We start from the raw sequence: 14,823 nt of genomic DNA on the forward strand, positions 1-14,823 counted from the left end.
TCAAAATGGATTTAGTATTTCACTTTTATTCTATTATAATCGGGCGGCCCGGTTGTCAAGTAGTGAGCATGTCGACTTCACAGTGCAGAGGATAATGAGCATTTGAAAAAAAGTGTTAATTACTTTGGGTAATCGCACATTTATCGCTGTTGAGAGGAGTGTCCTTGAATAGGTGCCGATGCCGAGCAGCGCCAATAATCATCACCTCCGTTTAAATTTTTTAGCCTGTTTTACTGCTCGTTCCCACTACACCCAGAGAGAATGAAGTTGCCTCTCATGAGTGATAATACTGTATATCGAGTAAAGAACAAAATGAGTCAATTTTTCCTTTGTTTTCAGTTTTATTTGAGGTGCAACTGTCTAGTGCAAATTGTAACGTCACATTTGTGATGGGCTGTGGAACATGCAGAAAACATTGACATACCAGCCATTCCTCCATCTGCCAAGTGTGTGTATGTGTGTGCGTGCAGCAACACAGATGCTTGGCTGAACAAAATGACTTAAATTAAAAAAAAAGAAATAAAAGAAAAATATCCTCGATCGCCTCAACAAAACAATGTGATAAACATTGTCAAACAAAAACAGTCTCTATCGTTTTGAGTGTGACGACACAGTCACAGTAGGCGAGACAGTGTTCAGCTTGGAGGTAAATAAACCTCGCCGGTTCCCATCCTGAGTGCTGACATCACAGGTACTTCACAACCTGGTAAACCATAGATATATATATATATATCTATATGTATATAGATATACACATACACACACAAATATATTTACAGGAATAAAATAACATAAAGTTATATATGTATCTATGGTTAGAAACCAGGCACTTTGCAGAATTGGAAATGTTTTCATCCGTACAAACCTACAAAGAGTATACTTTTCCGCTCCATTATTTATCTTGTTTACATTACTAGGACATTAAATTACATCAACAAGAGCGAACAGAAAATAAATCCTAACCATTCTCCAGGTTGCCCTATAAAAACAACATTGATTCCCTGCATAAATATTGAACTTCACTTCCAACAGGGGAGGGTGCCTTGAGGGTGGGGAGGGCAATGTGGAGACGTAGGAGTAGAACACCAAGCCCTCCAAGTGAAAAGTGAGGTGCCGAATTCAATGCAGTTCATCTTTTCTCTTAGACTTGCCCCTAACCTGAAGCAAGAGGACTGGAAATGACTGCTTCTCAAACCTGGGGGCAGAGGTTTTGTTGCAAGTCCTCCATTAAAGTTCATCCAACGTTAGCAGCGACATGTGCATGTGGAGAGAGAGAGAGAAAAAAAGGAATGTGCTGGGTAGCGGTGTAGGGCTGACATTGGCACATGTTCGACACTGAATGCTTGCAGGCTTCAATTCAAACTTGGTGCATTCCCCCCTCCCCCATCCATCACCATGACAACTGTGATTGTCTAATCAGGTAAAAGTCGCAAAACAAGGCAGAATAAATGAAATGTGCAACAAAAAATTGAAGGGGATTCCTCGAGATGGTGGCATAGTTGGGGGCGGGGGTGACACAGGTTGGAGATCCTTCCTCTTCACGATGAGCCCGAGTTCGGCGCGGAGGGGAGGGATTGCGCGCTTCCGACCGAGCACGGCACCTGAGGCTGCAGGGCCGTGCCAGTTGGGGAGCTTCCCGTCTGGACCTGGGCCTGAAACTGAGCCATCTGCTCCGGGCTGGCTAGGGTCTTCAGCAGGTTGTTCTCTTGCTCCAGTTGAGTGTTGCGCTCCATCAGCTCCTTGATTTGCTCCTTGAGCACCTCCACTTCCTCGCGCACAGCGTACATCAGGTGACTCTTCACCAGGTCCTGAAGGAGGGAGGCAGGGGTACTTGTTAAAACGACTTCGGCCAGCATTGTGTCATGACAAAGCATCAGATGAGCAGCTACAGAGAAATAAATGACAAAATCATGACCAAAACACCAATGGATCAAAATTAATGGTCAATTCTGGAACTACACCAGGAATATATACAATTGAAAGTTGGCTCCTAAGAGACCTTGACTATAAATAACAATGGTCAACAGCAAATTTTAAATCAGAGATGACTTCGTGTGTCCCTGAACATATTATTGATGGTGATTTAAAAAATGTCCTTAGTTTTTTTGGAGCACATCAGATTTTGAGAGATTTCTTTGACCTTTAAAAGCTTGTGCAATACAGATTTTACCATGCGCTGTAATTTATAGCTATGGACTAAAAGGCGCACCTAAAAGCCTTCCATTTTCTTAAAAGCTCACAGCGCGCCTTAAAATCCAATGGGCCTTGTGTATGGTCATTACGGTAATACTCCAATCCCAAAATGGCTCCTTGCTAGAGGCATGCTTACAACGCAGAGTTCAAACTTAAGTCTATTGGTTACGCAGTTGAACACGGAAATAGAGCCGCGGCAAGAGAGTTCAACGTTAACGAGTCAATGTTATTGACTGCTTTATTAAATAAGTTTTGATGACATCTGCTTGTTCTGTTGGCATTTCCTTGAGCGTAGCTTTATCTAGTGGATGCATTATAGATTGAGTCTTATAATGCTCTGCGTCCAATGTATGAAAAAATTATAAAATAGGCCATTCATTGAAGGTGCGCCTCATAATCCAGTGGGCCTTTTAGTGTGGAAAATACAGTAACAAAAATATTTGTTCAGGATGTTGGCTCTTCATATTCAAGTATACTTGCATGAAATATGATTTTTTTTGAGTCAGGATTATGCTAAAATATATTTATGTTCTCTACTGAAACCCGACATTCAATTTTGAAAATGTCTTTTATTGCCCTTTTATTCCCTTGGACAATTTCCAACTTCTGAAAATTCACAGAATTCACAGAAAACCCCCACCCACATCTCACCACATTGCTTGCATGCATGACACAAGTGTATGGGCTGATGATGCCAGACCACCAAGCATCACCGAGTCAATGATGATGATGATGATGGCCAAAAGGGGATTAATGTGTTATAATCTGAGAGCATCCCTTCTTCATTGTGGAGCCACGGAACAAAATGTCCCTGCATCGAGTGGGAGGAGCCAATCCTAGCCATGTTATTTATACCGAAAGGGGGGGGGGGGCTGCTGCCTGCCTAGCAACATACAGCTGAAGAGGAGAGGATGAGGATGGGGAGGGGATATAGCGTGTGAACCTAGCCTTGGCTCACATCATCTGTCCAAATTGTGACAGTGCACGGCCAGAATCTGATTCTTCCCTCTTTTTGTGGGAGCCTTCATCAATGAAGATGCATTTACTCAAGTGTTCTTACAGGTTTGACGCACAGATTCCCTTGTTCAGTGCAAAATGTCCCTATTAGGGTGACGAGGTAGGCCAAATAACGATTTTAAGGAATCGGCCCCAATTTTCGACTGAACTATCCCCCAAGGTCAAAACACGACTAGGAATCAAATGGCCGAACCTATTCGGCATTACGTAACGCCAGTGGCAGTACACACGAGCGAGATAATGGCGCGGATGAGGACAACTTACCATCGCTTGCTCAATCTTGTTGTCAATGGCCACGACACTTGCACCCGAAGAGCTGAAACACAATTGAAAGCACATCGTCAAATGGATGGTCTGAGAGGCGCCAGTAGCTTATGACGCAAGAGGCTCCGATTGTTGCGGCAGGTCACGCGACAAAAGAGCAAACCGCACAAAACCAGCGTAGCAAAAGCAAGCGCTTAGTGTTCATTTCCGCGCAAATTATAATGATGATGATGATTATTATTATTAGTTACCTCCTGTCAAGCCTGACCGACGCGCTCTCCTTGCCCAGTACAGAGGACAGAAACGAGATGGAGAAATTGCGGAGTTGGCAAACGCCAAGGTCCATCGCCACCGTGTAACACTGTGAATTCATGCTAGACCGTCCATCAACGCGTCACCGCGGCTCGGCCCGACTCATAGGACGTCCAGCGGTGCAAATGTTGAACCGGAGCGCATTCTGTACCTCTGCGGCCGCCTATACTGAGCACAAAGACTGAGGTGCAGCAAGGGGAGGGAGCTGCCTCGCTGCAAGATGCATTAGGGGAGAAACAGCCAAGCAAGCCACCTGATTGGCTGGAAACTAGGCTCATTTGCATATCAAAATCCGGGTTTGGAGGAAAGAAGGATCCTAAATGCTTCATTTGATGCAGTCTATCTGATAAAGATACCTAGCACACCTATAACAGTCTAAAATATTCCAGTGTGAGGCGTTCTGCTTTTTTTAATGCAAAAACATGAACGCAGGTGATGGAAGAAACAAAAGCCTCATTTAAGAAAAATGCCGCCACCTGCTGTTCGTTTATGCTCATAACAATCGAATAAAGCAAATCAATTTTCCCCATTGAAATAATGTGAAAATCCATCAATCGTTTCTTACCCCCCCCAAATAAAAAACACCACAATCTTTTGTTCAACATGTTGATAAAGAGAAAATAGCGCTGCGTTGTAACTATAAATAAATTAATACATTGTAATGAAATTAACTGGTTTCATTAATTGTAATTAAACCCAAAACTCCAGATTAGATTTGTGTGTTGATGTCTAATTTTTAAGCAGCGCGGCCTCATGAATGACGTAGGGAGCCTGGTCTAGTCTGGTTGGACATTACACAGTTGGTTGCGAACGTTTCTTGTTGTATTTGTGTTCATTTGATTGTCCTGTTCAATAAACAGTTGAAAGTCATTCAAAGACGGAGGTGCCATATCTAAACTCTGGCTCATAAATCAACACTAAACAATTGATTTATTTATATATTTTTAAATCGACTAAGAATGGCTTCATTCTTTTTAAAACGTGGGGCCACTCTAAAGTCAAATTACCAATGTAAGTTCATTTTATTTAAACTGTATAGCACATGAGCTGCATAGTTAAAATACAGACACAAATGTTTTACAGTTAACCAAAATAAGTCTGACCAGAATGCCTACCTAAACAAAAGCTGTTTAAAAAATGTCTGCAGGGGTGGAAGCTCTTCGCTCAAATGGAATTCCATTTGAGAATTTGGGCTCTATCACCTTAAGTTTTGGCCCTTGTGTGATTAATAGTTAGCAGCAGTGAGCAGAAAGCAGTGACCTAACAGAACAACATACTGAAAGTGAGGTATGCAGGCTCTATTTAGGTTAGGGGTCGGCAACCCAAAATGTTGAAAGAGGACCAAAAAACCAATATGTCTGTAGCTACAAAAAATAAAAAGCCTGATAATGAAGGCAACACATGCTGTATGTATCTATATGAGTCAAACGAGCCGCGTGCGGCTCGATAGCCATGTGTTGCCGACCTCCGATTTAGGGGTACATGAAAGAATAATTGAATTAATGTAACTGAAATGTTTAACATACGGAGAAAGATCAATTATATAAGAAAGAAGCTTTGTATGCAGCTTGTCTGGACTAATTTTTCATCATTTAAAAAAATCATTTTAATACAGTGCTCTTTCTACTTTTCCACTTTTATCGCTGAATTTTAATGTTGGTCATGATGCTGACTCTTGGGCTAATGGACTTTAACTTAGTATTTTTCAGGCGGTATTTAGCATAAAAAGTTAAAGCAGAACTTAATTGGCACATAAGGATCTTAACATGACAGAGGAAACAGTAAAACAGCAGAAATACTGTGACTAATTTGCACAATCGACTTCCCAAGGAGCTGATCAGATCACAAAACAAAACAAAAACAAGGACCAATGTCAACCCATGTTGCATCACAAGAAATTGATTTAATCTGCACATCTGTCGATACATTTAAATCTGGCCAGGCTAATATGTGACCTGGCACTGCTGCTGCTCAACCTTGGATTGGCTGACAGAAGAACAAAGACAAAGCTTTTTGCCTTAAGATTTGAACATGTGCCACTTCTCACACACACTCCCATCAAACTCTCCAAAACCATTTTTTTAATTGAAATTGCATTTTTTTAAATCTCGCACAGGTTCGAGAGAAGGACAATTTGATCTGTATTTGATCTGTAGCGACATAGAAAGTTGAGGGCAAAAATGTGCCTATTACCATATACAATTCCGTATTCTGCCATGAATAACAACAACAACAAAAAAACTCATTTGACATTGCCAGTATTTTTATTGAAGTTTTTAATAATTGTCAATAGTAATAATTAAAATGGTAACTATATCACAAACTATGGTTCCAAAACACTTCAATATAATTTGAAAACCATCTTAACTTCCCTGAAAAAATAAGTGTGGAGTGATAATGTGTAAGATCACTCTTCATCAGGAAAGAACTGCAAGAGAAAAGTTGGACGTTGGACGGCCATTGTGTGTGTATGTGTGTGCGTGTGGTCTGTGATAATTTTATTTAGTAAAAAACAAATTTTGCATCAAAGATTCCACTCATAGATTCTGTAACTTATGCCAACAACCCAGGGCATAATTCGCTCCTCCCCAAGCTCCTAAATAACTCTGAAGCTGAACTGTATCACTGAAACACACTTGTCACCAATTACTACTTCTCTATTCACCAGATTGTTGGTGCCATCTTGTGGTATCTTTAGGGCATTAAACTGAAAGTGTGGAGAAAAAAACAACAAAAAAATGTGCAAATCATTGGTGATAATTTCCCACAGGGAAAAAAAACATGACAATCATAAATAGCAAACCATAAATACATTGGGGTATGGCGGGTACTGTATATTGTATCTTAATGCTTTGTTGAGCCACTAGTGGGCAGAGCAACAGCGGTGCAAAAATGGAAGCTAGAACACAATGTTCAACTGTGCCGGTAAGTGAACTAAGATGGTGATCCAAGCTTGCAAATGCAAAAGAGTGAACATCAGACAGGACAGGGTACTCAGGAGTTTGTGTTGACACATTCTGGCAAGGAGTTGAATTTGAAAGCCCACCCAGCATAATTCCAGTTGAACACCACCACCACACAACAAAAGAACTCTACCGTTACCTCTTCAAATGCTTCTCCAGTTCCCAGAAAAGAAGCTTCATGGCCATGGCGTCTCGGCCCTGCGCTCCTCCGACCCCGGCCAGCCCCTTTTCTCTCATTGATGCTCAGAGTAAAAACAAACACTATTTCCATGCGGTGGGCCCCCACCCGCCACCCTAACCCAAAACGAGCACCACCATCACTGCGCCTCCTCCGTCCTCCAAACCCGACCCCGTAACCCCCTCAGTGCTTCACATTGGGAAAGTCTGACCAACAACGTAGACCCGGAATGGAGCTGAGGAAGTCGGGGAAGGGAGCGGGAGTGCGTGTGGTCGAAAGCGCAGCGGTGCCCCCTACGGCACCCGTGTGCCTGAATCCAAGGGTGGTAGCATGATGAGTAGCTCTAAAAGGGTGGACTGTGACGTCACTCCTGTAGGACTCACATCACCTCCCCTTCTGTTGTTATGTAAACTGTCAGCAGAGATTAGAGCAATCCATCCAATGGGATGAGCCCTTTTGACCACATACCCAGTTAGCACGCGCATCATCATCACCAGGCCACGCCCAACGCTTGCCGGATACCTACAAAACCCTCTCAAGAAGCGTTGGGATAAAAATGTACACGGCGTCCCCTCAATGCTCTGAGCAGTTTTTGGTGGAAAGCACATTGAGTGTGGGCTTTCCAGATTCTCACTCCAAAACATTTTAACAATCTCCCCATTTCCCCCTGCGTCTTCCAAAACGGGAATGACTATACTATGTGCACACTTAAGAGAATATTGAAGTTATAGCAGGCACAGCGCTGGCTGCGCTGTCACTACGCATCACTGCATGCACACTGGCCATTGCACATGCACGATATGGGGCTCCACTGGCCTCACGTGCATCTCCATGCGAGCAGACACTCACACAGGGTAAGGTACAGTTTACTGAACAAAGACAAGGACATGCCGAATGTTTGAAAATATTTGTGAACAGGACAACGACAAGAGTTTACCCTGCTTGCCTCAACATGTGGCGATTAGGTGAGCGTGGTTCAGAAAAAGAGTGAAATGGCAGTGAACCTGAAATTCACATTTTGTTGCTCTTTACAGCAGGACTCAGTCCTTATCCCTGCAAATCAGTCGAAGCTAACTGTACAAGTTTGTTCTCCTTTTGTTTTTTTTTTTAAAGAGGGTGAACACACTGTTGTCAGAACAAAAGGCTGTGAACCGGTTTCAGGAAGATCTTATTGATGTGGAGATGGATCCACTTTCAGCCAATCACTGATGGCACTTAGGCTTTGGCTGAACCAATATTGTGAGGCGGTGGTGATACTGTGACTTCAGGATGACGTACGGTGACAAGCCACTTGGAGTGATATCATTACATTTAAAATGTTGTCTTTGCAATAATATTTAATGTTATTTAAATTGCCTTGGTTACATTAAAGAGTCAAAAATATTTGTAACAAGTCAGTATAATGTTTACAGTTACAGTTTTGTACCACTCCAAGTTGCAACCACAGTAGTAAACATATTGTTAAATTATTCAACAAAACTTGTTACTATGTGTACGGCTCTGACACTGGATATGATCATATCGGGCACATGGTCATAATGGTGTGACTGGTCAGTGTACGAAACGTATATGATGAATCCAGTTTGTCTGATGATGAGGCAAAGCCGGATGCAAAAGCATCCCGACTTAATTTTGAATTAGCCAAGATGCACGCAGAAGAAAAAACACAATTTTGATTGAAACTGTTGTTCCAACCAGCAACAGAGATCACATTTAAGGCCAAAGATGAAGGCCAAATGTGGCAAGAAAGAAGAAACATCTGTTTGCAATCGAGGATCAAGAGCCACATCCCTTGCCAAGACACAGACTAAACAGAGATAAGCAATACTCTACAACTCAAACATCTCTCATGGGAGTCTCTGGGGTGTAAGCCAATCGTCCTCAGGCCGCCAGTGAGGGCACGCAATGGCTTACATAACCAGCCCGTTGCCATATGCTCAACGAGAAGAGACAGAAAGATAAAATAAAATATTTTTGCTCATTTGGTGACAAAACATAAGGATTTCGGCTTTAAACAAGCTCAGATGTCTCATCTCTAGAGAGACCAACAAAGGAGTGTTGCGTGTCATGCCAAGAATTTATGACACTTTGATCCTCTCCTATTTCATCTATAACTGGCTTTTAACAAGATAGAGTATGCAGAAAAGTGGTTAAGAGTGAATGACTGTCTGTGTCATTAAATAATGCTTTTTCCCTTCAAAATTCTACAGCATCTAAAAGCGCCAGAAGTTGATTACTTCCTGTCTAGCAACATGAAGGACCAGACAGACATGCATAAGGGAGGAGCAGCAGGAAGGAGAATCAGGCAAACACCAACGTCATCTTGTTTGCACGGGAGGCTTCCGCCTAATCTGTTCAAACCCGATACAGTACCACCACAATTCCAACAAAAAGGTAGGATGCAGGATTTTCTTAGTGGATTTAATGGACTAAAAGCCACATTTAAGGAGGCATTTCTCTTAAGCGCAAGCAGAATTTTAATATGAATCAGCACTAATCTGACAGTAAATCAAAACTGGCCGAGTCTCATTTCATTCGTTCACACATTGCGTGCAAGCAAGGTCTTCCCGCCCCCCGCTGGTGAGAAAAGAACATTTAGGTCAGCGACTCTGAAAACACGTTCGGATTATAGAAAGCACTTGCAGTTCACATTGGAAGCATTCGTGGGTGGACACTGCCCTCCTGTGGTGAATCCTGGAACATGATGGCTGTGAAGGGAATCGCCCCGTTTCCACTAAATTCACCATTTTTAGTTTTGTTCGAATGCGTCGTGGGTTTCAGTTATCTATAGTACCCTTCATGGGTCTCACAATGCATCTTGAAAAGAACTGAACAACTCATGGTCATAAGAAAAGCAATGTATCCCATGATGCACTGCACCTTCTTGAAAGGTGCTTATAAATAAAAAGCATTATTATTATTAGTTCCACTTTGTGAATTGCGGCACCAAAATATGCAAACACAACATATCGCAATTAATTTTGGACAACATACCCGTCTTAAAACAATATCTTATTGTAATTGGTTTATTTGTTCAATATTTGCTATGGAAGACACAACAGCTGACACTGATCCAGTATGCTGCAATAATGGCAGAGTAATAACAGAATTCATGGTGCTCGAATAGTGTTCCAAAACGATGACTGTTGCGTCAATTATATAGTTCCATATATATAAATCCCAATATGATGATTAGAGCGCAGCAAATGAGTAAACAATTCCCAACGCAGCCTCTCAGAAAGCGGAACACAAGGGTGATTGTGTCCCTTCTCATTACCGGACCAACATGACTTGATCACCTCACATCCAAATGATTCCTGTCAAGAAGCACCACCAAACTCTCACCAAAACCAAAGAGTCAATCAACCAAAGAAAGATGTTCAGCATGAGCTGTAAGACATACACTTCTCAAATGTTTTTGGTTTGTAGTACTGCAGAGAATCCTTATGAGCTAATTTTTTCAGCCAGTGTAAACTTACAGTATTGATGACAGTGTTTAAACTTGTGCAATGACTCACTGTTAACCGTGTCGCCCAAATGAATGGGTTGAGTGCAACTCTATCAAGAAGGTTGTAAAAAATGATAATGTTGTGATGGAAAGAAACTTGTTTGAAATGGAGCTAGGCCGAATGTTGAGGTGCCTGCCTGAATCTTCTATGGCACATGCAACTTTTATGGCTGATGGCTGCTAATAAAAACGCCCAGGCAGACTTTGACACTTGATACATCTGTGACCTTCTGTGAAACACCTCTCGTGCAGAAATGCTCAGTTGTTTTTGGAATGAAAGTGTTGCACGAGGGTATGCACATGCCTAGCAAGCTGTTCATTCACACGATGCTGCAGTTTTTCAAAAGGTGAAGAATATCAGCACCCGCAGGTTCAAATTCCTGGTGACAGCTTTTGAAAGCAAAGCACAATCAAACAACTCTGTCATAGAAGTTTCCAAGTACAAGGCACACCCTTGCTTGCCGGTTTTAAACACAGTTGTCTGTGAAGCCCCAACAAGTACATTGTGAAGTAAATAGTGGGAGCAACTGAACTCAACATGCCTGCTGCTCAAAGCAAACCGAAATGTTCACATCAGGCCTTCTACTAATAAGCAGGAATCACAGGGATATTTCACTCAAGGCACCTGTATCCTAACGGAAAAAAATGCTTACCAATAGAAAGAAGCAAGTAGAACATAGGAATAGTATCAAAGCGTTACCGCCGATCTGCTTCTCGTCTCTTGCTCCAACAAATATGGAGGGGGAGAAAAATGACAATGATTTTCGGTAGCAAAGCACAAGACATCAGTCGGCTCCAAAGAAGCAGTCTATGTACAGGCCGCGTGGAAAACAGACTAGCCGTTTGTCTGCGCGCGAACACAAGTCTCTGACCATCACATAATAACCCATTAACAGCAAAAAACACAACTATAGAAGTGACATGCAAACTGCTCATCCTCGAGAGGAAACCAACATCTGTAGCCAATGTAGTTTGACACCGAGGAAGGATAGTTGAGAAGGTTGACGAAGGAAGGAATATTTCAAGTGGTAGAACAATAGAAAACACAACCATGGAGACATGTCGATGATGTAGCCACTTTGCTGTTTGCTCAAGATTTCAGTCATATGACAGTGAGTACAGGTATGGGGAGACATTGAGCCATTCGCTCTTGAGGCACTGGATGTTTAATGTCTGCAAAAAGTCTCAGAGCATCAATCAAGTAGCGAGCTACACTTGGGACAATCCCGAAGTCGCAATGACGATTCGTGCCAACGACCATTATAACTCAGTATTTAAATTCTGTACCAGAAGAACAGTATATCTGGGGGATTATCACTGATAAACGCTCTTTTCGATTGTTGTATTAGATTGCATTAGTTACTTGAACTGAACTCATTTGCACACTCAATGGCTGTTGTTCGTTTGCTCTGAAATTGGTAACCAACGTGTTGTGTTTATCTTGTTTGCTGCGGGTCCGAATTTCAATTGAAATGTTGTTTGACCTCTTTGATTCATGTGAGACAGAACATGAACGAGGTGGGATCATCTCACCTGTCCTCCTCTCCTTCAGCATGCTGAGTCCGCAAACCAGCAGCAGCAGCAGCAGCAGCTGCAAGGGCGCTGGCCTCCACAGACATCCCTATGTGGGCCAGGCTTCTGGCAGTGACGCTGGCGTCCGCAGCCATCACTCCACCACCGGCGACACCCAGCGTGGGCAGTCCGAGCAGGCCCTGGTGCTGAAACAGAAGCTTTTGCGCATCTTTCAATTGGGACGCTTTTAGGGAGCTCCCTCCTGCCACAGGTGCTGGGTAGAGCGCTGTGCCTGGGGTGAGAAGGGGTTGTAGGTCAGCTTGAAGTGCAGTCAAAGGCATGTAAGTGGCCTCCTGCGCTGGTGGACCTGTAGCAGTGGAGGCTAGTTGTAGTGGATGAGATGGCGACTGGCCCATGGTGGAGGTTTCGATAGCAGATGGAGCCACATGACCTTGATGGGTTGACTGCTGTGCCAGGCTGCCCAGTGGCTTTGCTGTGACTGCTGACCCTGGTGAAATGGATGCACTCACGTGCGCTAGTGGAGGCTGGACCTGGGTTTGGAATGGAGCGGTGGGTTGGATAAAGTCTGGCTGCAGACCACCGAGCTGAGGTGCAGCACAACCTCCCGTGGCTTGAGCTTGGTGCTGGTCCACAGCATAGGCTAACTGTTGAGACATGAGGGAGGGGGGCTGCTTTATACCAACTTGTGGTGCAGTTGTAGGGAGAGTACCAGGAGCCCCTAGCATCTTAGAGTGAGCTCCACCAACTACTTCCTGGGGTGACACATAAGTAAGGGTTTGTGCCGAAGCTTGCGGTGGGCTCTGCATTGCATGAAGACTGGTGTACTCCTGGCTCTGCAGCTGATAAGGTTGCAGAGTGTGAGGTGGCTGGACAGCTGGAAGAATTGGACTTACTCCCGCATTAGCGGGCTCAGTCTCTGCAGAAGACTCTGCAGCTTTAGATGCCTCGGAGATTGCTGCAGGTGGAATCTCCTTCTCGTAATATTCGGTACATGTCCATCTTCCTTTACGGAAGGGCTCAGAGTTGGTGTCCAGTTTGACCACTCTGAAACGAGAGCTGGTAGTAGTCTGTGTTTGAGTGCTTGAGGCGGTTACTGACTGGCCTGTACCTCCACCAATGGTAGCTGTTGGTCCACTCACGTTATCAAAAGCTGGCTGGCCAGATGGGGAAACTGGAATGACGGAAGAGACACTCTGAAAATGTACAGTGCCCTGTAGAGGTGTTTCACCAGCTGCCCGAGCAACAATAGGGGCTGATGGTTGTGCTGTTCCTGCTATGGGTTTCGAGCTGTCCAACAATGGTGGTCTCTGGGATTGGTTAGCCCCCGTTTTAGAAAGTGGCTGGATGGAGGTAGCCAACGATGTTTGGGGAAAGGCTGATGATGACGATTCACCTCCTCCCAAATTGTCAGAGTGATGATGATGATGGGATACGCTGTGCTGCTGCGGATAATAACGATGGTGTACTGTCCCATTTACCATTGTGGTATGCTTCTGGGTTCCCTGGCTGGAATGTGGATACGGAAGCTCATTGGGTGACACAAGGCCAGGCGTGTCAACCCCATGAAGACTGTTTAATGTCTCATCCGATGAACTTCTCTCCGGTACGCCAGTGTCCGTGGCTCGGGACACTGACGCATCCAGCATCTCAGAGGAGGAGAGGTCCTCGGTGTGGGACTCGTCCAGGTCGTCATAGCTCTCAGTGTCATCAGCCAAACTGTTACTGCCACTTACATTGATCTGAGCAGATGTGACACTTGTTATTTGGAAGCCACTCTTCTTCTTGACCTGAGATCCAGGAACTTGGGATCCGGGCTGTTGGTGGGGCCCCAGAGAGGAGGCTCCAGCAGGGGTCGGACTGTCTTCAAGTGCATTAACTCCAGAACCAGCGGAGGAAGCAGGTGGCCCGCCACCACTGCCCCTGCGGTAATGTAACACAGTTTTTCGACTTCCAGCACTGGGTGGGTCTCCGCAAAAGTCCCGATGGTGCATCCCTGCCACCGGGAGGGTTCAAGTTTTGGGGATCCTGAAAAATCGGCCGGTGGACTTTTGACTCTAAACTGGTAGCTAACGCACGGCTATTGTGCTTGCTCGATTGTGATGCTCAAACCCCATTGGTAAAAGTCACGATGTCCAAACTCAGTAGCTACTACAGAAAATAAGCCTCCTCACAAGCACGGATTCGAATAACTGATATAATTGATTTGAATTCTATTAGCCACTGGTTAGCCCCGTTCGGTCAAGCAGGAACGATTACCTTCACTATACACAGTTATTGGACCGTAACGCGTTTTACATCACACAGACAGAGCCAAAGGAAAGCACGAAGATTTAGCTGTAAATAGTTGGGCTGCAGTCAGGTGGTCTACGAAGCTTTCGAGCTATCCAACCTATGTCGCATGAAATCGGTGACCGAGTCCATTTCTCTCGCGGACGTCCTCCTCTTCCTCCCCGGAAAAAAAAACTTGGCGATTTTGACACTCCAACAACAACTGACAATGATGTCCAAATGACGACTGTATTTTGGTTGTCAAAAAGCGGACTCATGTACAACTCCTGTGTGCTATCGAGTTCTTGTTTGCTGTATCATTGCCGGTGACCAGCGGCAGCGGCAGCTAAGCTAAGCTAAGCCAACGAGCTGTCAGGTTCAGAGGGGACAGCGAAACCAAACACCGCTTCTGCGCATGCGCAAATGTGCCCCATCATGAAAACTACACAAAAGGTAAATCACTGACAGTTGAAAACAACATACCGGTATTTTAAGGGGGCATTTTATAATTATTATCTAAGGAGCCACGGACGTGCCATGGGCCCCACAAGTTAGTGTTAAGTGTGTGACATTCAAAATGACAATCA

At 44.1% G+C, this 14,823-nt stretch overlaps 1 protein-coding gene across 4 annotated transcripts; it reads right to left on the reverse strand.

Moving 5' to 3' along the window:
- Positions 1-321: 321 nt before the first annotated feature.
- Positions 322-14,706, reverse strand: LOC127596484 (TSC22 domain family protein 1-like). 4 transcript variants are annotated; one of them, XM_052059017.1, is made up of 3 exons: positions 11,969-14,643; positions 3,475-3,526; positions 322-1,808 (listed from the first exon to the last, which is right to left on the reverse strand). In XM_052059017.1, exons 1-3 carry the CDS (start codon positions 13,957-13,959, stop codon positions 1,539-1,541), a joined length of 2,313 nt encoding a protein of 770 aa, XP_051914977.1. In that variant the 5' UTR covers positions 13,960-14,643; the 3' UTR covers positions 322-1,538. The 4 variants fall into 4 exon arrangements, with proteins under 4 accessions (XP_051914977.1, XP_051914981.1, XP_051914979.1 ...); XM_052059021.1 differs by lacking the exon at positions 11,969-14,643 and adding an exon at positions 6,889-7,244; XM_052059019.1 differs by lacking the exon at positions 11,969-14,643 and adding an exon at positions 3,726-3,988.
- Between the last annotated feature and the right edge of the window lie 117 nt (positions 14,707-14,823).

Source organism: Hippocampus zosterae, chromosome 2, assembly GCF_025434085.1.
Source record: "Hippocampus zosterae strain Florida chromosome 2, ASM2543408v3, whole genome shotgun sequence".
Classification (NCBI taxonomy): domain Eukaryota; kingdom Metazoa; phylum Chordata; class Actinopteri; order Syngnathiformes; family Syngnathidae; genus Hippocampus; species Hippocampus zosterae.

What these genes read in the sequence shown, in the direction of transcription:
- LOC127596484 (XM_052059017.1), bottom strand. Translation starts at nt 13,959, where the DNA reads ATGCACCATCGGGACTTTTGCGGAGACCCACCCAGTGCTGGAAGTCGA. An exon ending in GCTGAAGGAGAGGAGGACAG is followed by an intron (nt 3,527 to 11,968) that starts GTGAGATGATCC and finishes ATTGTGTTTCAG; the next exon opens with CTCTTCGGGTGCAAGTGTCG. An exon ending in ACAAGATTGAGCAAGCGATG is followed by an intron (nt 1,809 to 3,474) that starts GTAAGTTGTCCT and finishes TCCCTCCTTCAG; the next exon opens with GACCTGGTGAAGAGTCACCT.